Source organism: Lutra lutra, chromosome 3, assembly GCF_902655055.1.
Source record: "Lutra lutra chromosome 3, mLutLut1.2, whole genome shotgun sequence".
NCBI lineage: Eukaryota > Metazoa > Chordata > Mammalia > Carnivora > Mustelidae > Lutra > Lutra lutra.
This window is the reverse complement of record NC_062280.1, coordinates 56,540,903-56,568,457: the sequence shown is the minus strand read 5'-3', so window position 1 is coordinate 56,568,457 and position 27,555 is coordinate 56,540,903. Positions and strand designations below refer to the sequence as shown.

At 37.2% G+C, this 27,555-nt stretch overlaps 1 protein-coding gene across 10 annotated transcripts in view; it reads right to left on the bottom strand.

The window, feature by feature from the left end:
- PKP4 (plakophilin 4) overlaps nt 1–27,555 on the bottom strand; it is a 247,115-nt gene that overhangs the window by 156,052 nt on the left and 63,508 nt on the right. For 9 of the 10 annotated variants that reach the window (XM_047721819.1, XM_047721815.1, XM_047721821.1 and 6 more), the window contains one exon: nt 13,313–13,449. In XM_047721819.1, coding sequence (XP_047577775.1) covers nt 13,313–13,444 — 132 coding nt within the window. In that variant the 5' untranslated portion in view covers nt 13,445–13,449. Of the gene's footprint in view, nt 1–13,312; nt 13,450–27,555 lie in introns of those variants that run through there. The other variant, XM_047721823.1, reaches the window with a different exon arrangement.

The window sequence follows — 27,555 nt, the reverse complement described above, 5'->3', positions numbered from 1 at the left end:
TCAGTACAGATGATCCCCACTCCCCACAAAAATGCGTGACATCATTTTAAGATGTAGTCAGTCTGCTGTCACTAGGCTGTTGGGTTGGACAGACTGATACCTATCTGTACACACTGAAGCAGCCAAAGTGTTATGTGGTTCTGGTTAAGATGCAAAGACCACCATTACACTTTAGAAAACAAACATCCATTTCTGAACAATCTCTTTTCACTACTGATTTTCTGCAGAATTGATTTTTCTAATAGCAAGAAAAAATCATCAGGTATCTATCATAAATGTCATGAAGAAACTATTTACGGTGGATATGCTCTTCCTACACTGTTTTTGGGGGGAGGGGTCCTTATGTACTCCCTCACCTTTCCTAGGTAATTAATGTGAGTCTGATGTACACTAGTCTATTTGTGTTTTGTTCCCTATTTCTTTTCCAGGAACACTCAAACATTTTCAAAATATGTATTCTACAAGTACTGAGAGCTGATTAGTACCAGACACTATGTTAAGCTCTGGAATACTGTGGAAAGCATCCTTGGAATTTATATCCTGGAGAGGGGCAGTCCAAAAAAATGGGTATTTATCACACTTCTCTGCATCTTCCTTCTTTTACTTAATGATACGTGGTAGAATTCCCTCCAAGGTGACTGGTAAAGATGTATCAGAAGAATTTCTTAGTGAAGATTCCTAAATATACTCTAAAGATAGTTGCAAAGAGTTGAATTTGCAAAATTATTTTAAGATGACACAACCCATATCTCCATGGATCCAGACAGACATTGGCCCCTCCCATTAGCTTCCTCATCATGATGATATAAGGGCCCTTAGGCATGTAACCTCTGCCTGGTCCTTTGCACCCTTTTCATGAGCCAAGTCTTAGCCTGGGCCCATCCCTCTGAGTATTCCTCTTTCTAGATCCAGGTCCCCCCTAAGTGGTTCCGGGGCTGGAATATGTTTCTTCCACAACTGTTCTATCATCTCAAGGATAACAACTGTAGTGCACGTTTACTGAGTACCTAACTATTTTAATAAGATTGGAACCATTATGAGGACATAGGAGCCTTCACCCAAAGTTCAAAGTCACATAGCATAGCCAAGGGTAGAAGTGGGAGCTCCTGATCTTAACCACTGCCATGATACCCTTCTGGATCTGAAGACTGATAGTCATGCAAAATTTTCCAATTCAACTATGGTTCATTGACAAGTTTTCAATACCTTACAACCTGTATAAGGGTCTATTCTTCCCTTCTCTGTCAACCAAAGTCTGTAGTAACATTTTATTGTAATTTTTATAAAGGCTTTTTTCCTTCCTAGGTCATCTTATTTTGTGGCTTCAGAATTTTTACTAAATACTACATGTGTTTTATAAGAAATTTAGAAAATACACAGGGAAAAGCATACCTCCTTGAAAGTATCTCCTGTATTATTGAGTGCACGTGTGTATATACATAAATATATATTTCTATAGAAGATTCTACACATATAGTTAGATAACTTGTTTTCATTTGTATTGTGAACACCCCCATGTCATTAAAAATTCTTTAAAAATGTGATTTTTAATGGCTGCACAAACCCCATCAAATACATATGCTATTATGTAATCTTTTTACTCATATTGGGCAATTAGGTTGTTGCTAATTTTCAGATATTAGAAACATCACTGTGATTAATATTCTTGTGTTAACAGTAAATATTTCCTTAGACTGGATCCCTAGAATTAGAATTACTGAACCAAAGGCACAACCATCTTTAAGGCCTTGACTACAGATCATTAAAGTGCTTTCCAAAATGGCTGTACCAATTCTACTCTCACCAGTACTCCATGAAATTGCCAACATCACAACACTCATGCTGTTTTACCTTTGATTTAATAGTTGCCAGCATAATGCAGATATATTCCCATTATTTTAATTTATATTTCTGTGATACTAGTGAGTTAAGAAAATTACTTCATGTACATGTTGGTCCTTTATATTCCTTCTGTTGTCAAATACCCCCTTTCTCCTTACTCATTTGTAATTACTCTACATAGATTACATTCATTTTATTTACTCATCCAACAGGTGTATGCTAAACTACTGTTGCTTATCTTGTCTGGTGCTACAGATACAAATCCTTTTCTTTGCAGTCCAGAACACCTTTGGGAATTTCCTTACAAAACATTTTCTGTGTAAGTATATATCTTAAGAAGATCGTATTACCGATGTTGACATTTTAAGCACAATTAAAATAATACTCCAAGAAAGATAGAAATTTGTTCCCAGCTTAAACTGCAGATTTTTTTGGGGGGGAGGGGGGTGTCTTTACAAATTCAATAAGCCAACAACCCATGACTTAAGTTACTCAATATAAGTTTACAGGTTGCGAAATATCATACATGCTGAGACAATGAAAAATGCCACCGAATTCCTAAATCAAACTCTGTACTGACAGGGTATTCTCCCTGTGGAGTGTCTACAACTTAGCTACTATTATCAAAAGTGAATCAGAACAGTAACAACGGCCAATAGTGGCAGTCACCAGAGTAACATATCCATTCATCCAAGGAGTATGTGTAGCTCCTGGACAGAGGAAGCAGGAAAGCACAAGAGAATAACTGCAAAATCTAACTGATAACATGTAGTAATCCTTAATTCTTGGTTTGAAGTCTTAATTGAGTAAAGAAGATGCACTAGTTATTTTATAACATGGATTTCTTTCTTTTTTTTTTTTGAGATTTTTAAAAAATTTATTTGATAGAGAGATAGCACAATAGGTAAAGTGGCAGGCAGAGGCAGAGGGAGAAGCAGGCTCTCCAGTGAGCAGGGAGCCCAATCCGATCCCAAGAAGCTGGGATCATGATCTGAGCCAAAGGCAGCCGCTTAACTGACTGAGCCACCCAGGAGCCCCATAATGTGAATTTCTTATTTGTAAGTCTTAAATTTGGTTACTCTCTGAAAAAAACACATCTTCAATTATCAAAAAGGATACCAGGGTGCAAGGGTGAATATATCTCATGAGATCCTGAATGTCTGAGAATATCCTTTTAATCCTTCACACATCAGACGATTTAGCTGGATGTAAAACTCTTAGAGTACAAGTATTTTTCCTTCATCACTCTAAACACACTGCTCTACACTCTCCTTATATCTACTGTTTCAGCAAAGCTAGATCTCAGTCTGATTTTATCTTTTGCAGATAAATCATGTCTTTTCTCTGGATTCTTGTAGTTTTTTTCCTCCTATATCTTTGTAAATATAAAATTTTGTCAGTTATTCCTAGATTGGTCTCTTTTCCATAGTGATGCCTGGAGTGTGATTACCCCTTCAAATCTGTATATTCACACCTTTATTTTCTGCTTAGAAAAAATGTTTCAAAATTATATTAAAGTAAAGCTTCTGTTCTAGCTACTATAAACTCTTGAGAACATTCGCAGTGCTTTGCTTATGTTAGATTTATTTTCTGTAGACTCCATGTCTAGTAACATCTATCATATCCTTTTTGTTCTTTTCCTTCCTATTCCAAGATAACTTCTCAACTACTCTTGTGACAGCCAATGATTTACCTTTCTCCTATATCCATTCTTCTCTTTATTGGCTCCACTGCAGATTTTAATTGTCTAGTAAGCATCTCTGTAACCTAACTTCCTGGATATGGATCCCAGATTCCTTCCTAATTCACTGGGCAAGTTTGGGCGAGTTAATCAACTTTCCTGAGTTTCAGTTTCCCTGTAAGTAGGGGCAATAATAACAACTATCTGAATAATTCAGGGTTTTTGGTTAAAAGCAACAGAAAATGCCGTGGCTAATTTAGGATTAAAAACAATTTACAGAAAAAATTTGCCTATATCACTTAAGACTACATATTTTCCCACCAACTCCACGAAGGTGGGAAAATGCATGGAATAAAGAAATTTGGATCAGATGTTCAGTGGCCAAAAAAATGGAGATTTTCAAAGCATTAACTCATGAAGTTGTGATAAAGAACACCAGCGATCCTCCATGTAAAGCACCTAGCACAATGCCTGGCACATGATAAGTAATAATGTTAGCTATTAGTATATTCTCTATATATACTAATACACTAATATGTGCTATATTATACCATACTATATTATATATACTATACTATATTATACTATAATATACTAATATGTGCTATATTAGTGTATTAGTAATTCCTAATAGATTTCTATTCCATAGAGTTCATTGATTCTTATATCCTATCCTTATGACAAAATCTTTTCCAAATTAATAATGTTTCCAGTAGTAGGGGTGGTAGCAGTGATGATGGCAGGCAGAGAAGAAAACAGCAGTCTGGCTGTACTAAGAGGCAGCAAACCCAGTAAAACAATGGGGGGGTCGGTCTTTGTGATCACAGAGGCAGACCTGGTATAGATAACCCACTGGCCATTGTTCTTCATCCTGCTCTACTGGCTTTACAACAGGACAACTCTCCAACTCTGACAATAGGGTGAATGTCCTCATAGTTTTTAATGGGGAATCAAAGCAAATTTTATCAAGGGCTCAATTAAAAAAATTCAACCAAATAAAATAGTTACACACCAGTAAAATAAGTTCTCCTTACTCTGTGGTGCAAATCAAATAAGCTACCTGTAACAGCATTCTGTTCAGTACACATAGTTATACAAATAGAAGTTTCCTATTCTTACCTACAGACCATCAAATCTCATCAGCTTAAAATAATGCCAATACCAGCAATTACTAAGATACATTTCTCTGCAAAATAATTTAATAAGAATCCACTTTTTCATTATACTTTGCTAACTGAATAAGAGAAAAATCAAGACCCTGCTGTGAAGCGCTTACATTATATAAAGAAAACAATATTCACCTTATTAAGAAACAAATGAGAAAATGGGGCAATGGGAAACTCCAGCCAGCTTCTCCCCTTACAAAAGTTATAGCTTTAAAGCAAGAAACACATAAAGCAGCTAAGGTCATGAGTGAAAAAAAGGAGGTGCCAATTACTCTGAGCTTGGGCAAGGTAGGCTTACTCTTTATTTTTTTTAATAAAACAATTTATAAAAATACTTGCAAAGGGGAGAACTGAGAGTTTACATCAACTTTATGATGGAAAGGAATTTTCTAAAGGAATAACAGAATGCAGAAATGCTCAATCTGAAGGACATAGTAAGACTTAATTCTGCCAAAATAGCGTTAATAGAAGGTCCTATGCAGTGACTAAGGACCTTCACCTTGATTTTAAGCTTTATTTAGGAGAACTTGCAAATCAGATATATTTCCATTACAGAGGATGATACCACATGATGAATACTTTTCTGGTGTCATGCTGCTCTATAGGAATTTTCATATGTAAAAGTCTCTAAATTAAAATATAAAGAGCCTATACATTGAAAAATGCCTTGAGCTCCAATTTTTAAAGGAAAATTACATTTTTTCAAGAGCCAAGAGACTTCAATTCTAAGAAAACTTTCAATTCATGACAATCACAGTCATATCTGAAATATGATTTATATAGAGTTTAATTGCATAACATGCATTTATCTTCAAGTTTCAATAATGTGCTCTTTCAACGTGCTTGCAGACTGTTTCTAATAATGCAACCTCTGAATTAAGGTCTGAGTATATAAAAACTCCTAAGACTCTATAAGCTAAGACAGAGATTTGTCTTCAAACTACTTGAGAAAAAACAAAAAAAAACTTAGGAATGTCTAAAATGAAATAACCATAACCTAAATTACTTTGCTGAAGTACAAGCAGATCCAATCACTTTGGAAACAATACATTCATAATATATAAACAGATACAGTAAGACCATATGGACCCATTTCTGCAAAAGTAACAAAAATGGTAATTGAGAAATTGAGAGCACTTCCACATAAAGACAGGCTGTTTTGCTATAGCTATAAAGTAACTGCAGGGTTAGACCTGAGGGAAAAAGAATGTTTCTAAAATATTTTTCTCTTCAGAAATGATTCTAAAAAGAAAAATGATCACACAGTGCAGGGAATTCAGTGCTGAACGATCCTGTCACCCATTTAATCTCACCGACTCAGCAGTCAGTCATTTCCACTTTAATAGGATAAAGTTTGCATGTACAGGGGAAAAATTGTATCATGTATTCATAATTTAACTCTGAACAGGAATGGTTATTCAACTGAAAAGGAAATTATCCTTTTAAACATACCAAGTGAGGCTCAAAGTGTTAATAAAGGACAAAAACTCTATTACTTTCAAATGTAAACAAAAGGTAATGCTAATCCAACAGCAAAAATTGAAGTTAAAAATGCCTAAGTTAGCAAATTTATATAAAACTGATAGGATACAATACATATCTATAGCCACATATCTATAGCCTGCTTAAATAAAAAATGGGGCAAAAATACACATTCTTGGATTTTGTGGTTCCATTAATGAATATTCATACTGTGCCATTACTTCACATAAAAGTATAAAATATGGTTTGTCCCTCTGCATTCTTCTGAGGGTGGAAACTACGTAAGAGATCATCTTTGTAGGCCTCCTTACCATCTCTCTCCTCCTTTTCCTGGATAGAGTGCTATGATCACAGTAGGCTTTCAATCGATATTTTTTATTTAGATAAAAGCAAGCACTAAATCTAACTACAGCAGAACTGTAAACATTTTTACATTCTCACTTCATTAGCCCAATAAATATTTTTGGGCACCTACTATGTATTTCATGTCTGCACATGTGATCTAGCTATGTGTGAAAAGCCAGATGGAGTCTGTTCAAATTTCTGGAATTGAAGAGCTCTTCAAAACAAAACAAAACACACCAAAACAAAACAAATAAACAAAACCTAGAGTCTGAATAAACATAAAAAGATGTCTCCAACTGGATCAAATAGAACAAATACACAGATATTCGGGATGTACCTCTGGGACCTCTAATACTGGGCAACTTTGCTAACAGGTCCAGCTGATCATTTATTGGGCTATCACAAAACGTATATACTTGTTGCTAACCTGGCAGTCTCATTTTTTTATGTTGCTGAGGGCAAGATTTTTGCATACACTCACATACTAAATAAACCTGAAGGCCATACTCTGTTGTATTCCTTAACCACAGAGATACCTGAAACGGAGGATACCTTACACCATGAACACACAGAAGAGAAACATTACGTTCTGACAACAGTATACACAAATGAAGAGGGCTGATCAGAAAACCGACTGGGAGGGCTCAGAATTTTTGAATCCAGACCAAACAGTGTCACAAGAGCTCTGCCACTTGACCTCATGCTGAACCACATCTCCATAATATTAAGGAGGTAAAGCTGTAAAATTTGATGATCCCACAGAAATCACTAAGAAAAGATCTTACCTTGTGTTTGATGATGCAGTTCAGGCACGGAAGACTTCATCATACATAATTACAATTGCCAGGATAAGTCAGTTACCAGTGGGAAAAATGACTAAGTTACTAATAGGAAAAATGCGAAGTTTTAGGCATTGTACTTACACTGCTTTTAGCTAAGCAAAAAACTATGCCTGTTTACGGTTGAAATTAAAATTCTGTCTTCTGCATGTGGTTGAGGTGTGTCAGAGAATGATTTCATTGTAAATAAACTTGGGGGCCAAATAAAAGGAAGCTGCTAAGGCAGGTGCACAACAGTTGAGTTGTTTCAATTTCAGAGGAATAAAGTAAATAATTGTACTGGAATTTGTTCAGTTCTGGGCATTCTGCCATACAGGAAGGGTGTGTAATTACTGAACTAACATATCCATGTAAAAATGAAGTAATATCAATAGGGCACAGTTGGCTCCAAAGTTCCTTACTCTATCTTCAAAAATTAAGGATCTTTAATGACTCTCATTTCACTCTTTGATATTAAGGTTTCATTTAAGTTAATATGGCCACACTGAAGGTAGAATTGAAATTTTCACTGAAGTCAGAAAATATTGTTTCGAGGCTTCTCTCTAAGAGCCTCACAAGTAAAGTACATTGCAATTTTCACTCATCAAAGATAACAAAAGAAGTATATACAGTACATAATTTAGGACTTCACCAGAGTAATAGACTACATGTAAAATGAGCATGTTTCACCAAATCTATTCTGTGCTTATGATTTCATGCTATCTGGATTGGCCTCAGCCTTAAATGTGGTTTCCAAATGTCTTAAATTGGAAGCCAAAAATAAAAGAGTGCAGTTTGTGAGGGAAGAGCAGAATGGAAGTTAAAGTGCCTGAGTATGGCCAAGTTCAAATAAAGATCTCAATTATGCAAGCAATTTAACAACAGAAAATAAAAGAGTGTAATAAAAATTATGTGTGATTCTATAGAATGCAAATCAACTTGCATCCTATATGGAGCCAAGAAATATGCTTGTTAACCCTATGATTGGCCATATGGTCTTTTAAAGAGTTTCTATAATCCAGATCACATCCTGTCAGTTATAAAAACTACAATATACTCTCCCAACTGACAGTAATGGCCCTTGGCTCACTGTTTCCTTTGTGCCTGTGAAGGTAGGACACTGACACATCTGTGTGGCAGGGGGTGGTGGCAAAGCTCTGGATGAGCAGCCAGTGTGTTATCAAATTCCAATTCTTCTATATCCAAATACTTACCAACCACTTCAAGGAGAAATCAATCATTTAAACCTAAGGTTTTCACAGGAGGAGGCAGGGCCCTTTTGAGAGTACCACATCTGGCATATTTCTTGATTGTACTAGGTGTAAGATAATAAGCTAGGCACAGGCCATTCTTAAATTTGCCAGATACTTGAAAACTACCAGGATACAAAAAAATTCTTTATTTCCAGTATCTGTATTCATCATGGACTCCTGGATCTCCATTAAGCAATTGAGCTGAACAGGAGAAACTGTCCAATGCTGATCCTGATTACAGCCAACTGGTGGCTTCCATTTAACTGGCACTTCATGTAATTCTGGATTTGAGTTTAAGGATCACATTATTTTGTTATTCTCATAAGATGACTTTCACTTCTCTCAAAGCATGATTTCTTCAGGGGTTAGCTCTATCACTTGGTATATATGATGCTGGTTGATATTTTGTGACATTACCAAGATAAACCACATCTTCTTTTCCATTCACTTAATTTTCAGTTAAGTTGGGATAGATGGGAAGAGAAATTCATAACACCTATGTCACTTCTTGGCCACTAAAAGGAAATAAAATTTTAGTTTGCTCCATGCAGAGATCAGATTTAATTCCTACATCAATATGGATACATTCAATTCAAATTGTGTAAAGGATAAAAATAAACCACTGAATAGCCACATTTCTCAGTGCTGTCTGTGAGATTCTCATGTTCAGTAATGCTCTATGAATGTGGCTACAGGTCCCATTATCTTCACAAAATAGTTAATTGCTGACAAAGTAATCTGAGAGCCAGTATTATTCACCCACTCCCTTTCTAAGCAATCATTTCTTGCAAATCTAGTATCATTAAAGGCAATGAGGGGGGAGCCTGTAAAATCTGTGTGAAACAATGTATAAAACATGGCTCTGTTGTTACGGAGCTGATTATATAAGGCACGGGAGCATACAGAAAGAGTCAAAGCAGTGGTATAAACTGCTGAAGAGGAGAGGGATCTGACTTCAGCTGGGGTGCAAATGGCATCCCAAAAGAGACAGCACTTGAACAGAAGCAGGCTACTTCTTTCTTTCTGCCAAAGAGCAAGGACCTTTTTATGACTGCACAGGTATGCATCTAAGTGACTGACATCAATGTAAAATGTTATCACATTACAAAAGGGAGAGAATGTGAATCTCAACATTTTGCAGCTTCTGTCTTTGGGATCCTAGGGAAAGTACGGCCCAGCAGAGGAAGATTTAATTGTGGTTTTACACCCAAAATCCAATTTCAGATATTAACAGACTAATGCTTTGTTAACAAGACTGCTTTGGTTGCTTGCTAGTCCCTTCCCTACTGCTTACTATGAATGGCCCAGGGGGAGTACACGTGAGGTATTTTTAGTGGCTTGGACGTACTTTTACTCAAGAAGAACCCAGACTTCCTATCTCAAAATTCAGGTGTATGTTAAAAGATAATACTCTCCGGAGTGCTTGGCTGGCTCAGTCTTTCAGTATCTGCCTTTGGCTCAGGTCATGATACCAGGGTCTTAAGATCGAGCCTGCATCAGGCTCCCTGCTTGGCGGGAAGCCTGCTTCTCCCTCTCCCACTCCCACTCCCCCTGCTTGTGTTCCCTCTCTCCCTCTGTCTCTGTCAAATAAATCAATAAAATCTTTAAAAAAATAAAATAAAATAAAATAAAATAAAATACCTTCCAATTTTTTAACCAAGTGCCTTGACATTATGTTTGAGTTGCACAAAATCAGCATGTTGGTAAAATTTATTTTTACACGCTCTATTTCTTATAATACATACATAAGGCTGTTCTAATTTGTTAGCTCAGCATGGTGAAGTTTTCAAAGTTTAATGCCATATTGGGCGCCTGGGTGGCTCAGTGGGTTAAGCCGCTGCCTTCGGCTCAGGTCATGATCTCAGGGTCCTGGGATCGAGTCCCGCATCGGGCTCTCTGCTCGGCAGGGAGCCTGCTTCCCCCTCTCTCTCTCTCTCTGCCTGCCTCTCTGTCTACTTGTGATCTCTCTCTGTCAAATAAATAAATAAAATCTTAAAAAAAAAAAAGTTTAATGCCATATAGAAATAAAATACTGTCATAGCATAAATATAGCTCAATATATACAAAGTTGTTTTATCTTCATATCACTGTCCAAAGAAGGCTCACTGGGTGTGTGTATGTGTGTGTATATGCATCTATATGTATATGTATCTATATGTATATGCATCTATATGCATATACACATACTTAAAAATAGAACCACCAGTTCCTCCTAAGAGGTGCCTTTTCTTCTTAGGTAGAAATGCCAATTGAAATAGTAATATTAGCCCCTACTGTGAGCACTTACTAAGTGCTGGACACCACTGTCAGGATTTTACAATGGTTAATTTAATGTTCTCAATAACTATCATTGTCACCAATTTTTAGAGGAAAAACTGAGGCAGAGAGGTTAAGAAATCTTCCCAAGATGACACAGAAAGCAGTGGGTGCAGGACAGGAACCCAGGCTATCTACTCAATTGCTCTGAAAGGGTCTCTTCCTTCTTTACCCAATGAAACATTCTTCCTGACACATGGCTGCCACTCAAGGTCTTTTTTTTTTTTTTTTAATCTCAGAGCAGCTCATGTTTTCACTCCATGGCTGTGAACATTGCACTGTAGTGAGATTAAAAAAAAAAAAGTAATACATCCTATCCAAGAATATTATTCTTTTGATATAAAATATTATCAAGGACATTAACTATTTCATTTGGGCCTAACACAATTAAGAATGTCACATTCTGACTATTTTCAAATCAAATACAGAAGGTGCATAATAACTAGCTTTTTAATGACTAACTGTTCTGTACTCTGTCTCACTGGACAGATCATAGGGACTGACATTTGAGAAAAGATGTAAGAAGTTTCTACCCCAACTATAAAGAAATCAGAGGATCTTGCCTGGAAGCTTGAGTTGGCTATTTAAAATCAGTGGATATCCTGGAACAAGAGATGGATATGGTCTTGGGTTGAATGAAATGCTGAGCACTGATAAACAATTTTAAAAGAAATTAAGCATGAAAATTGCAAACATATATTAGTGGATTCATATTCTTAGAACAGGAATAGAAGAGTATAGCCTCCCACTAACTAAATAATCTGAGATATATATGGTAATTCTTCTCATAAAGAACAATACTTGTATTCTTTTGGCTATCTTCAGAAACAGGGACGCTTCAAGCTATCTCTCACAAAATAAATTCATTCAGAACACTATTTATCACCAAAAGATAGAATGCTGACGTCATCTGAGGCTGCCAAGGAATTCCAGTGCCAAAATCATGATAGGTTTCCAATTTTCTTCAACATGCAGGGTATCATCCAGTCTCAAGGTACAAATGCAAAGTTCCTGTAGCTATATTTACTGAACACAGTTTCTAGCTTTAAGTCAGTTCTGGGCATTTTGATAAATTTACCATTATATTTCACCAAAATGGGGAATACACTCACAGCTCAAAATAAATCAGAGTCTTCTCATTTTACAGCTCCTTGGGTCAAATCTCAACAGCTATGAAGTGCAATAAGAAAAGAATCCTTTTTTCCTCCATAAAGGTGAGAGAAGCTTGATAATCTATAGTTTAGTGGAAAATGGAAACAGTACTGACTACAATTTTTTTTATGTCTTCTCAAATTCTTAGTTTGTGGAATGTTTTGAAAACTTCAAATTTCAGTGGGGGAATGGAAAGTAATTTGATATCTTGCTACTCAAATAAGCTATGAAATAACTTTTCTGGAAAACACATTTCTAATGTCAAATATTCTGGAGTATTCTTTCACTCGACATAACTAGTTGTAAGTTACAGCAAAGAGTAAAATAATGAGGTATTAAATATTCCTTTACTCTGTCATCATTAGTCATCTGAATTGCTGATACTGATTCTTGAAAGAACATTCCATCAAATATACACCTAAGTTTATAACTCTTGAGAAGAGGTTTAATCACAAGGCTTAAAAAACTGTAATATTAAATTATTTCCAACAGAAAAACCCTCAGAGAAGGCAAATACGTTTGTTTTGTTTTTGAGGGAGAGAGGAAAAAAAAAAAAAAAAACAACTATCCCTGGAGCTTTAAATTTACATTCACCTTATTATTAAGTTCCTAAATCTGAAGAAATTAAATTCAGGAATTCCAATTTCTCTAAGCACAATAATTTAGAAAGCTACTTGTATTTGAAGGATAAATAGCATTAAGTACCTTAAAATAAAAAGTCAACATAAACATGACATTGAAGCAAACTGGCACAGTTTGACAAGTTTTAGAACACTAGCTCACAAAATGAATATACTTTGATTCAGACAAACACAACAAATATAGCCTTTATCCAAAAATCACAAAGACAGCCTATATAATACCTATATTAAAATGTTAAACCGTTCAATGTATCTAAAGATATTACAGGCCTCAAGTTGCCAGAGTCCTGACAGAAAAGTCAGCAGTGTAAAATATGCTTCACAAGGCTTGGCGTGCATGCACACACTCTGCAATGTGGGAGAGACAGAGACACCAAGCACCATCGATATTGTCCTTACTTGCAGACGCACAAGTATCCTGCATGTTCCGATTCTGACTGGCACCTGGAGCGGCTCTACGTGCCAGTCATCCCAATGTACTCAGGGATGTAAACACCTTATAATTAAAAAACGTGAAGGCATCAAGGACGTTAGACAAGTTTAAAACACATCCAAAGATTAATTTTTAAAGGCATTGAAGAAATAATTGATTGCAAATTCCAATAAGAGGCTATACCTGCTCCTTCACGGAAGCTAGAATAGTGGTGGCTGTGGTCTCGGGTTCCATGCCTGGGCCAGTGGAGGCAGCTTCCTGGCGGGTCTGTAGTTGCCCTTCCTCCACCAGTGAGGCCTGCTCAGGAGCGGGCATTCCTCCTGCAAACAAGCAGACAAAGAATTAACACTTGTTCATGTTCTCCTATGGAAGAACAGGCAGGGACTGAGGATTTGCAGATGATTCCTAGGATATACTATGGACTTCTATGCACAAAGATCACAACGCCTTACAGCTATTTGATTTTTAAAAGCAACATTTAGGGCCAAAAGTATAGATAGTACGACTGAATACTAAAATAATAATAGTAGTAGTAGCAGTAATAATATATACTAAGCAAATGTATAAACAACATCATAGCAAAAAAAAAAAAAGACTAAAGTGTTGGGGAAGAGGGCTCTTAGTTAAAAATGTACTAAGGACAATAAAACTGTTAGAAGCTTGCTGAATCACTGATTTTTCTAATCAGATAACCAATGAGTAAATATGATTATATCATGAAACAAATAGTAATAAATCCTCTAGATTGCTACAGGGGCCAGTTTGTAAAATTCCCATACCAGAAGATGTCTACAAATACACAAATGCTTTACCAGTTACAGAAGAGGATTATGCAATTAAGAAAAAAAGGTTTTAAACTTGGGCTAGAAAATAAACAAAAGTCTCCTGTATTTAAAAGAAACGGAAGTCATTAATAACTAGAACAAGGATATCTTTGGTGGACTATTATAGCTAATGTGGCTTCCTTAGAAGAATCTGATTACCAGGGATGCCTGGGTGGCTCAGAGGGTTAAGCCTCTTCCTTCAGCTCAGGTCATGAATCTCAGGGTCCTGAGATGGAGCCCCCAGAGTGGGCTCTCTTCTCAGCAGGGAGCCTGCTTCTCCCTCTCTCTGCCTGCCTCTCTGCCTACTTGTGATCTCTGTCAAATAAATAAATAAATAAATAAAATCTTTAAAAAAAAAAAAAAAAAAAAAGGAATCTGATTACCCAAAAATGACAATGGCAATGGAGATGGTATTTAATGAGGGTCTATTTTTCAGACCCACAGATTATGAAAGGATGAGTTCTCAACACACCAAGAGTGATGTGCTTGCCAAACCACTGACCTGATAGGGACTTTTCATGAATGCAGAAGACTAGAGAAAGATTCCCACCTAAAATGCTGTGAAAATTTTAATAACTTGTTTGCACGCAGTCTGTTTCCTTGAGAGCACAGCCTATCATACCATGAGACTAGTCTACTGCCTGGCATATGTAATAGGTATTCAATACATGTTTGTTGAATAAATTAATACATAAATGAAGGACTGACCATCTTTTCCATGTCTCATTGGAGTCATCAGGCAAATCTCACCAAGCGTGTGATACTCATGAGATCTTATTTGTTCAATGTGTTACTCTGTAAACTCATATATGAATACGTCAGACCATAAATACTATTCTCAACATTCTTCATAGTTTTCTCATAAAAATTACTCTATTGTTATATTTTTATTTTTTTATCAACTTCCACAATGTTCAATTCCATAGTATGATCTGGGGATTTTTCCCCCATTCCCTCAAATTTCAGGATCAGTTTGCTTTTTCTAAAATCATCATCTGTAAGAGAAGGGAAGATATACGCATACCACCTGACCTCTCTCCATCTCTCATCCTCAGTCTTCTGACTTACACATTAGCGAAGGTGGGTTTGGGTTCCAGGCTTCTAATAGTTAGTGGCTTTATTCTTGCCATATTAATAGGCAGAAATGGGCAGTGAATGTAAGTTTGTGCATTTTCCCTAATGCCAGCTTCATGAAGAGTCCGTATGCCTACTCTAGCAGGTGAATTCTGTCTTTCATTTCTATGGTGCCCAAGCTTAGGTAGAGCCTTACCTTCAAGGACAAGGATCTCCTTAAGTATGAGTAGAGGAGGAGCTTCATTCAGTCTTGGGATAACTGGGTCTAGGATCAAAACCCAAGTGCCCTTGGACAAGTTGCCATTGTTGAGCCCCACTTTCATCCTTAAAAAAGGATTTACTAATTCTTTCTACCGCAGAATGGAAGGATTTTATGGGAATCTACTTCTTAGTATACATGGTAGGCCTGAGATATAAAATATACTTACAATATCATCAATTGAATAAAATAGCCCATTTCTGTATTTACTGGGTACTCAACAGAAACCAGATATGAAGTCTATAAAGAAAAAAATGCCACACATAAAGATCTTAGACTAACATTTAAGGCAAGTAAAGATATGAAAGTAGTCTATGCCATTGAAAAATTACACACCTTAAAATAAGCAGATGGTTGCAAAGAACAAAAATGTTACTATGCAACAGTGAAACAAATAATGCCAAGAATCAAAATTTTTAAATGTCAAGAGTATAATATCACGAAATACCAATGTGTAAGGAAAAGAGAAACAAATTCAGTGAACAAAGAAAATCTGAGAAAAGGAGAAAATAGAAGCATCATATAATTATTAATTATTTACATAAACAGGAAGAACCTTACTGAAACATATATTATTCTAATTATATCACTATAAGTACACCACATTTATTTCACCATATTTACCCTGATGATTCTGACTGTCCAGGACCAATATCAGAAGAGCATTTTCCAAATACCACTCTGCCCACATGTGCAGGGGACAGGGGTTCAGGCATAAGACAGGGTCACTGACCATTGTAGTGCTTTATCACCTTAGCTGAGGCAGCAAAATATGATTAGATCAAGGCTAAGTATAGCAAGATGGAAACAATGGATTACCACCACCAAAGTTGATGGCTAGAGGCTGTGAAGCACTTAGGAATTTGTAAAAGAAACCAGTACCAGGCAGGAGAGGGGTTCTTCATAGGCAGGGATGATATTTTTTATTCTCCGATTTCTCCAAGACTGAAAGGTATTGCAGGCACTCGTTAACGCTGCTGGGCTGAAGAATGACCACGGTGCCTATGCGTACCTAAGAGACACTTTACTGCCCCTCATTTCCGCAACAGTCCTCAAATAACAGAACCCAACACTGGGCAGAGGAGGGATGCCACAGGACTGACAAGTTCTAATTGTAATAAGGTCTTCTATCCAGTTCCCTGTAGTTCTCATAACAATTTAAGGAGTTACAGGAATCGAGCTATGATTAGAATCACGGAGTGAGATTATTACTTCTCCCCATTAGCAAAGGAACTGTGAGAAATAAGGCCTTGTGCTTCCTTCCAGGACTTCAACTTGCCTGATCTGGACAAACACATTCTAGGGACCTGAGAAAACTGAAGCATTCTGGGGGCTCTCTGGAGAATCACAGGGAATGGCAGAGGTGCCAGAAAACTGGCAGCAGGAAAATGCCACTGCTGTTTTTGAAGAAAAGAAAGTAGACTCTCTTTACATCATAAACTAGAGAGCTAGACATGGATCTTAGGTGAGATTCTTAAAAGGATTTTATCCAAGAGATGATCTGTGAGAACCAGAAAGGGGCACACCAAAGGAAAGTCATGTTAAGCTGTTCTAATTTCTGTCTCTGGCAGTGTAACCATGGAAATGTAGTGTGTCTAGACTCCAGTGAGGCATGTACATTAGAAGTCCCCCAATGATATTATAATCAGCAGAGAACTGGGGCTGGCACAGGGCAAATGCTGACTCTCACAGTCTTTTAGTGGCTGAAGGAAGCATACTATCCTATAAAGGTTTCTAATGTAATGCCGGAGAACTTTGATCTTGACTCAATCCTAACCAAAAAGTTTAGCTATAGTGTAAATGATGCACAGGCACGCTCAAATTCTTCAATGACTATGAATACTGAATTAATTCATATAATAAAATAAAAATATAGAAAACATTGCTCTATAGCAGTAATGAGCTGCCTCTATGTGATAACAACAAGAGGAATAAATCTGGGGTCTTATACTGAAGTTAGCTTCACAGCACACTGGGGAAAAGATTTAGGCACTTCAGGTTCAAGAGCAGAATGAGTGAACCATGCATGAGACAAAGGTGCTCCAAAGACAAGGTGATTTTATACTGTATTGATATCAGTATTTAAGATGACAGGAAGAGAGGGACATATGAATGTACACCTCTCCTTCAGGCTCCTTGGGACATGTTCAGGTACAGTTACAGATGGCACATTTGTAGAAACAGACACAAATGTATCCATTCAGGAGAGGATGGTGAAGGTATTCAGTCATTCCTACCATTCATAGGTATAGGGACAAAATGAATGATAGCTCCTGCTCCTTAGGAGCTCAGACCTTAACAGTGTGGGGGGAGGGGGGCACACAGGAAGGGCAGTTAATGGAACAAGAAGAGTAAGTCTGATCTCAAGAAGAGGACTGTGCAGACAAGCAGATGTCTATAAACCTCTGAAGGACTGCCACTGACAAACGAGGTTAGACATTTTAGGCTATGTTCCTAAGAGTTAGATTAAAACCTAATGGTTTTGTAACAAAACTTGTATTTGCCTTTATTACTGTCTTTATACTTTTAATCAAATTTGGCTAATGGTTATATTATTTTTAATCAAAATAAAAGGTTGAGCCAAGAGAGGAAGCTCAGCAAATTCTTTCCTTTTGAAGGAAACATTCAAGTGTCTGAGGCAGACACTAAGATAAGACAACTTCTACATTCCAAATTGATGTGAGTGTTCCTCAGTTTTCAGAATGTTGTCTATCATATCACAGCTATCTGTTAAAAGGCACCTGGAGGGCAGGAAGCTGTACTTTTCCTGAAGGCATGATGGACACCGGAAATCTTCATGCTGTTTCTCTGTTTGGCTGTACAAAGCTGAGATGAATTTGTGACCAACTCTCACTAGTGTCTTCTTATTTTATCCCAGGCTTTACTTACTAAATTTCCCCTCGCCCAGGTCTATTTTTATCATTTTGTTGAACTGCATTCTTTTACACCTTGTAAAAACACTTTTTGGAAGGCAGAATATGTACTTTCACTATAATCTTTATTGAAGACAAAGAAGCTTTTATGTGCAATATTAGTATTTGTGTACATGTGTGTATCTCAATCTTACGGTGAACTATCACTGACTAGTGGGAACTTTTCCTGCCCAAGGTTGCAGGTTAGATACATTCAAGAGTGAGTACTGAATCTTGATGTGGATGTAATAAATGCAGGGTATGGATGTAACATACAGAGCTATGCATGTAATATATATGGGCAAAACCTATGACTCAATATCTATAATCACTTTTACCACAGATGATACTAATCCTCAAAATTATCTCTGAGATAAATCTTTCTGGGATAGAAGATCAACTACAGACTGTATTTGTCCTCTATTTACTCATTTCTACTCTCCTTACTGATAATTTTTGGCAAAAGTATACTAAGTATACTTTGCTTCATCTTATCCAGTGATATAAACTGGTGTCTATATATTTTTCTTTTCTCTCTTGCATTAGTATTTTGGACTATAACATATCTCATGACTTCATTTTGAACACTCAGAAGATGCTATGATGGATGATGACAACCATTTCAAAATTGACAGGACAAAATTATGAAGCCTAAGAACAAGTTAAGAAAAATAATAGAACAGAAAATAAGCATGATTAAATTTTATTCAAACTAAAATAGAGGATAATAAAGATTTTGGAATAAGCATTCGGTGAACAAAACACTGTAACAGTAAAAACAGAAAAAAAATCACTGAGTATCCTATGTAGTAAAGACAAGTTTCTTTGCTTTACTTATAATGAAAGTGCAACTACAGAAGAATGAGGTACTGGGGAATCAGGAATATGCCTCAGAAGTTAAACACCTTCAGGACCATATGGAATCTATTCTAGAATTCTAAAAGGAGTACTAGATGAACTTTTCACAGTTAGGGTTTTAAAATATCCTAGAAGTAAGAAGCATTTCTAAAATCTGCAACTCTTTAGGAAGCTTACAGATAGTTACATACTAAACTTCTAATCAGACAGTTCATCCAAAAAATTGAAACTTCTTGGCAAGAATTTGTTTAGAAGGGAGTTATATGCCAAACAGCACAGTAATTCCAGAGAATAAAATATATATAGCAGTTAAGTGTTTTGGCTTATATATTTTACAATCAAAAGATCAGTGCCAGATAACCCGATATTTTTAAAAAGGCAAAAGGTGTAGGGGCACCTGGGTGGCTCAGTGGGTTAAGCCTCTGCCTTCAGCTCAGGTCATGATCTCAGGGTCCTGGGATCGAGTCCCGCATCAGGCTCTCTGCTCAGCAGGGAGCCTTGCTTCCTCCTCTCTCTCTGCCTGCCTCTCTGCCTACTTCTGATCTCTCTCTGTCAAATAAATTTAAAAAAAAAAAAAAAGGCAAAAGGTGTAAACAGACCTTTCAGAGGAGAGGAAATCTAGGTGGCCAAAAATGAGGTGCTCAACCTCATCAGTAACTAGAAAAATGCAAATTCATACTACAATGAGATATCAATAAACAACCCCCAGAATGACAAAACATTAATCAATATCAAACTCTGGTGAAGATGCAGCGGGCTGCTGATTGGTCGGGAAAGGAGCCAACACTTGGGAATACATTTTGGGATCTACAGAGTCGAGCTGCTGATACATATACTCCATAGCCCAGTAATTCCATTCCTGATACACAGAGATATTCTTCACACAAACACAGGACAGCCATATAAGGAAGGTCATGGCCACACTCTGTGGAAGTTCTGAATTGTAAACAACCCAAATGACAACAGTGAAATGGGTAAATACATTGTGGTATATTCATGCACTATGTTTCATCTACTACAACAAGTGAACAACAGCACTATCCAACAAGAATGACTCTCACGAGCATACTGTTGAATAAAAGAAGCCACAAAAGAATACAAACAGTAGAATTCCATTTAAGTAAAGTTTAAAAAAATAGGCAAGATAAATCTGTTTACTTTTTAAAAAAGATCTTATTTATTTGACAGAGAGAGAGATCACAAGTAGGCAGAGAGGCAAGAAGAGAAAGAGGGGCAAGCAGCCTCCCTGCTGAGCAGAGAGCCAGATTCGGGGCTCGATCCCAGGACCCTGAAACCATGACCTGAGCTGAAGGCAGAGGCTTAACCCACTGAGGCACCCAGGCACCCCATGATAAATCTGTTTATTACGGATGAATTTGTAGGGCAGCAAACTCTTTGACCACAGCCACAGCAACTTCTTCCTAGAAACATCACCAAAGGCAAGGGAAACAAGGGCAAAAATGAACTATTGGGACTTCATCAAGATCAAAAGCCTGTGCACAGCAAAAGGAACAGTCAACAAAACCAAAAGACAACTGACAGAATGGGAAAAGATATTCACAAATGACATATGAGATAAAGGGCTAGTATCCAAAATCTATAAAGAACTTATCTAACTCAACACCCAAAGAACAAATAATCTAATCAAGAAATGGGCAGAGGACACTAACAGATTTTTTCTGCAAAGAAGACATCCAGATGGCCAACAGATACATGAAAAAGTGCTCCATATCACTCGGCATCAGGGAAATACAAATCAAAACCACAGTGAGTTACCACCTCACACCAGTCAGAATGGCTAAAATTAACAAGTCAGGAAACGACAGATGTTGGTGAGGATGTGGAGAAAGGGGAACCCTCCTACACTGTTGGTGGGAATGCAAGCTGGTGCAGCCACTCTGGAAAACAGTATGGAGGTTCCTCAAAATGTTGAAAATAGAGCTACCCTATGACCCAGCAACCGCACTACTGTGTATTTACCCTAAAGATAGGAATGTAGTGATCCAAAGGGGCACGTGCACCCGAATGTTTATAGCAGCAATGTCCACAATAGCCAAACTATGGAAAGAACCTAGATGTCCATCAACACATGAATGGATAAAGAAGAGGTGGTATATATACACGACGGAATACTAAGCAGCCATCAAAAGAAATGAAATCTTATCATTTGCAACAAGGTTGATGGAACTAGAGGATATTATGGTGAGTGAAATAAGTCAATCAGAGAAAGACAATTATCATATGATCTCCCGGATATGAGGAATTTGAGAGGCAGGGTGGGGGGTTTTGGGGGGGTAGGGAAGGAAAAATTGACACAAGATGGGATCAGGAGGGAGACAAACCGTAAGAGACCCTTAATCGCACAAAACAAACCAAGGCTTGCTGGGGGGTGGGGGATAGGGATAGGGTGGCTGGGTGATGGACACTGGGGAGGGTATGGGCCATGGTGAGTGCTGTTAAATGTGTAAGCCTGATGATTCACAAACCTGTATCCCTGGGGCAAATAATACATTATATGTTAATTGAAAAAAAAAGGATGCCTTTGTAGGAAATGACTCTCAAAGTCAAAGGAGTGGTTACTTCTGCAAAGAAGGTGTGGGTCGTGATTTTACAGGGGACATTAAGAGCTTCTGGAGTGCGGACTAATATGGGCAATTATTAACGGATGTTTTTTAGCTGTATATGCATTTTATGGGCTTTTCCACAGCTTTTTCATGAAAAAGGAAAAATAATTTGGCAGAACAAACTTACATGATAAATTGTTATTATATGCGATCTGTAAATAGAAAAATTTAGAGTATTTATAAATAGAATGCAATAGTGTTTAACAGCTTAAGTACTAAAGACCATCCTTTTTAAAGAGAACCGACCTACTTCTGGTTATAAAACTACGCTAAAAAAAACTTCACTAAATGTTATAACTCATAAATATCGTGAAGGTATTTACTTCAAGAAAAAAAGAGGCTTACACTAAAGAATGTCTGCAACCCCATATATCATTCACTAATAATTCCTGCAAACAAAACACACAGTGAATATATAACAGCAGGTCAACAGTGCTCACACCTGCAGTCAGCAGTTCACACTGCGTTCTTATGAGTGATGCTCCCTGAGCCGCGCAGAGGATGGACACGGTTCCTGTCACACAGGTAAACATTGAAAACCTGTTAGTAAAACCGAGGTATCTTATTTGTTATGGACAGCAAAGAAGGAAAAATGGAAATCTCTTTTTGGAAAATGCTACAGGCTCACCTTGTAGGATTTGGGATCTGTTACACAGATGAGGAAAAAGGAGGAGAAGCATTAAATGTTAAGGGCTGATAAAAAGATAGGACGGGGATAATCAAAAGGCTAAGAATGTATTTAAAGCTGAGGGGTGATTACTGGATCAAAAGGCATGATGAGCACACATTTCCTCTCTTTTCCAACTCGAAACACCAGGAAATGACAGAAAAGTTATTTTTCTTTTTTAAGATCAGAAAATTAGCTTAGAAATTTAAAAAATGCCACCAGTGTTCTAAAAAGTCAGAAAAATAATGAGTATGAACCTATGGCAAAATACCAGAGGGAACCACAGCACCAAACAGAAGAGGGACTGCCTTGGAGCAGGCTGCGATAGGATGGAGGGCAGACTGCACACTCGGGCTACTCAGGTAACAGATCCTAGGTTCTTAGGTCAGGGTCAAGATAAGATGATGACGGGTAGAGCTAATGCAGTAAGGTGGTCTGCCCTTGTCAAGTGGACATGCTCAAACATTTGCCACAGGCAAAGGAGGAGTTGATCCAGACAGAGCAGGGCCTTAGTCAGCTACTGATGCCCAGAAGGGACAAATTCCCTAAACAGGAAAAGTGAAGAATGTAGAAATAACATTGAAGGAAGCTTTACTTAGCCTGGGTGTGGAGGCTGCTTAAGATTCTCTCACTCCCTCTCCTGCTACACCGCACCCCTCCCAAATAAATAACTAATAACTAAATAAATAAAGTAAGGAAAGCTTATTTTATTTTCTTGCCAACTAAGACTTGTGTGAAATTTAAAAACCCCTGTTTGAATCACTGAGATTTAAAAAGACTTGTTACATGACAGGCAAGTGAAACTAATACAACCATTAATGAGGATAGGGGGAAAATTATATTATTTTTAAGAATCATAAGATTAAAAAATTGAAATTTTCATGCTGAATTATAAAGATAGTATTTCTTTAAAGCATTATTGATCTTCCACTTATGTATTACACTATAAGCTAGATGTTATTGAGAGTTTAATGTGAATAAGACCCTGGCCTCCAATCCAATTTACAGTCTAAAAGGGAAGACAAATAAAAAAGCAACTACAATTAAAATGCAGCTTGAGATGAACAGGGCACTAAGAGCTCAAACACAGAAGGCAGGTGCTCAAAGAGGGGTTTCAAAAGGCATGAATAAATGTGGATGCTATTCCAGGTGCACCAGAAGGACCCAGGTGGGGGAAAGCCCATCTATAATGTATTAATTAATTTTATTAAGCTTTTACATTTAAAATTTTGCTTTAGATTCAATAGATTTCTCAAAAACCTCCCTAGACTATTGTTTCATATCACTCGCAATTAAGAATATCTAAGCCGTATCAAATCTCAAGCTGTTTAAATAAAAGATTTGTTTTTATCATTAGTTTTTCATATCAAATGCTAGTGTTAACAAAGATTAAAAACTAATGAAATCACTAACACAGCACATATGGGGATTTTGAAATATGGTAATTTATAAGTGAATTACTAGAGGCAATAAAAATAATGTAAAATTGTTTAATTAAGGACTTGGGCATTTAATAATATTTATAAGGTCTATTAAAAATAAAAAGTATACAACTATAGTAACAACCCACTACCTTATGCAGTGCTTGTCTTTTTAGTTCATTATACTGATTTTTCTTCTTACATGGACTAGCTAAATGATTTTTCAGTGTCCTGGGATTTCTACTAAGCTGTCTAGCTGATAATAACCTACTTATGTATTAAATTTCTTAGAAGCTCTGCATTAGGCTTCTATTTAAATTATGCATTCACTTGTAATTTGAAAAATTCCATTTAAAATTTAAAATTCAAAGTATAGTCCATAAATGACTTCCAGTACATCAAAAACAAGGTTCCTGGGATTAGTACATCTGGAAAATACTACAGAGCCTATTTCCTCTTGAAGATCCCCAAAACCTTATTTTCTAACGGATGATCTGTGGACCAGTTACACTGGAAGCATCTTAGAGCTTATAAGAAATGGCAGAATTTCAGGCCTCACCCAAGACCTACTGAATCAGAATCTTCATGTGAATAAGATCCCTGTTGTACACACCTTCAAGTTTAAGCAGCAGCAATATAGAGCATTTAAAAAACTTTGAGAAATCTTATAGTAAATGAACCTGTTTAATCACATCTTACTCAGCACCGCACATTTGTTGACCCCTATGGTTTTTGAGGGTCACCTAGTAACACTTTGAGAAACGTACTTTGAGAACTTCCACAATATAACAATCCGTATTATTAATGAGCAAATGTAGCTAGAAAAAGGCATTGCTCCATCCTTTACAAGTAAAATTGGGCTCTTCCCAGCTTTTCCAGTGATGTCAGTTTATTAAAAGAAAAACATTAATTAAGTACCTTTAAGAAAATGGGAAAGAAAAATTTAAGCTCTTTTCAATAAAGATTCCTGCCAACAAAATTAAGCATGAAATTGTGTTTTGGCTGTAAGTTGGGTACCAATTTCTTGGAAAACTTAATTTCTAAATGAAGGAATAAATGATTTTCCAGAAGAAGAACCCAGCCTGCTCCAGGCCGGGTGTGAGTTTTAATTATATTTTTCATGCTTGCCTCACGAACACTCATGTGGAAAAAGACTAGGTGTGTATATAGTGCCTATTGGAGCTTTGGTTGGAGAGATCAATTCCCCATCTGGGATATAACAATTGGTTTAAAAGGTGTGAAGTTTGGGGCAGGTATTTATCTGTAAGATGTCTTACTGAAAGTACAAGTGAGAAAGAAAAAGTTGACAGTTTTAAGTAAGAGTATCATCAAAAATACTAATTTTATACATATTTAAAGTTACTTTTAATAATGCTGATTTAGGGGGGCCTGGGTGGCTCAGTTGGTTAAGCAACTGCCTTTGATGCATATCAGGATCCCAGAGTCCAGGATGGAGCCCCACAGTGGGGAAATCTGATTCTCCTTCTCTCTCTGCCACACTCCCTAACTTGTGCTCTCTCATTGTCTCTATCTCGAATAAATAAAATCTTAAAAAAAAATGCTGATTTAAGCAATGATGGATCTAATGATTTCCAATTTCATAATAGTTCTTTAGTGTACAAGGGAAAATTTTAGGCATCAAAAATAAAGCACAGGAGATTAATAAATGGTACTAAGAATCCTTTCTTTCTGTCTCTGTCTTCAGCAAATTTAAGTTAGAGACCTGATAGTTGTCGTTCGGTCTCATTTATTCAGTTTAGATTCTGTATGTTTAATGCTGTGTTTTATTTCCAAGAAGACAAACATATCTTCACACCTAACATCTCCAAACAGCTTTCTGAAGAAAGCACAAGAAAAAATACCAACGATCACAAAGTTCCTAGAATTTTGTTGATTACAGATGGCGCATCAGTGAACCATACTGTAATTTCCAATTCAGTGTTCTGTATCCCCCAACCATACAGTCTAGGTTCAGTGAGAGCAGGGACTATCTTCATCTGTATCTCCACTGTATTTTCAGCAGCAATAAAAATGCCTGAAACACAGTAGGTGTTCAATAGGGTTTGTTCAGTGAAAGAATGAAACAAAATGAGGGAGAGAATGGCATTATACTGTGTTCCCACTGAAGTAACAATTACATGGAAGGTAGTGTCAGGTTTCAGAACCATCAAGATGCTAAAGCAGCTCACAGTCTAGAAGGAAAGAAAGGAATAAAAACAGTGTGACAAACCCAACAGTAAAGATACATAAAATATACCACAGTAGGAGGGTCATCGGGGAAGATGAGTTACCACAAAGACAAAGAGGTAGAAGAGAATGCTAATGGTCTAACCTTGGGGTGGGAGGGAGGAGGTGGAAAAAAGAGGGAGAAAAACTCTGGAGATGAGAAGATGAAGGAACCATGATGGCGGGGAAGAGATGGATTGCCTCACATGATGGTGAAAGCTGAGTTAACAGTTTGACTGAGTCAGGTGTCTGCCCCTGCGAAGGTGGGAATGTGACCTGGAGCTCGACACCATGGATAAGAAAGAGGGGAAGAGGGTAAAAACTAGATGGTGTCAACCTGGGAGAACAGTAAAACATCTGAAAGATCCAGTGAAGAGCTAGAAAGCAACTGAGGGGAACGAAGCAACTTCACCTAAGACGACTTCAAGAACATGCCACACAGAGCCTGCAAGAAAAGACGATTCTTCCCTCCTTAAGGTGCCAAGTCCCTGGAGACACAATGATAAACATAATCCTAGGAAACCTTGTCCTTCATGATCCAGGTGGTCAGTTTAAGGAGACTACAAGGAAGTCCTCATGTATCACTATTCTCATAGGGCACACTTGGACGCAACAGGGAGCTGCTCCTCAAAATCCAGAGGGAATGAAGAACTGCTCCCAGGAGAAATTTAGAAAAAATAGATAAGGGTAAGATTATATACGGGCGGAAATAAACTAAGAATCAGTAAATGTGCTTTTCTAAAGACTTTATAACAAAATCAAGGAAAAGATCTTAACATCCAGCCCAGAATCAGAATATGATTATGATCCAGCGTATGTGATTATCATCAGAATTGGAGAAGGGAAGAGTCGGTATGAATCCCAGGAAAGGAAAACCTCGCTTCTGGCTCTGTCTAGGGAAGTAAAAAAATAGGAGATCTTCTCTGAAAGGGACAGAGACGGTCTTGAAATGAATTCTCTCTTGAAACTCTCTCTTCACCTTTGACAGGACTCTAGGTTCACAACTCCTACAGCTACCCTGATGGCCAGAAGGGAGAGAGAGAACCCTGTCTGGCCAACATGGACATTTTGATAACTATGCATTAACAAACCAGCACACTGGTTTATATATTAGTCCTCATTCTTAGAACCCAAACACTGAGGACGGGCTCAGGACTGCAGTAACTTCAAAGCTCAGTGGTGTGATTTTGGGGGAAACCTCATTTCTACCACTATTTGTCCTCCCCAGACACCAACCTAGATGACTGGTCACTCATTCTAATTCAGAAATTTAAGAACGGTTAGTCACCATGAGTAACAAACAACTGTTAGTCATTCTAGAACAGGATGAAAACAGCTATACTTAACAGAGCTGCCTAGGAACATTGTCCATGCCAACTGTTCCACAAATCTCTACACTGCTGTGCAATTGCAATGTCTGTGCTTTGCACTGCCACAATATACATGTTAATTAAACTAGATTCTTATAGCATTCACTAGTTTAGATCAACTTTTGCAGAACCATACCTTACTTGAGATACTATTTATGTCTAATAATCCATTTCAAAATTTTGCTTTAAAA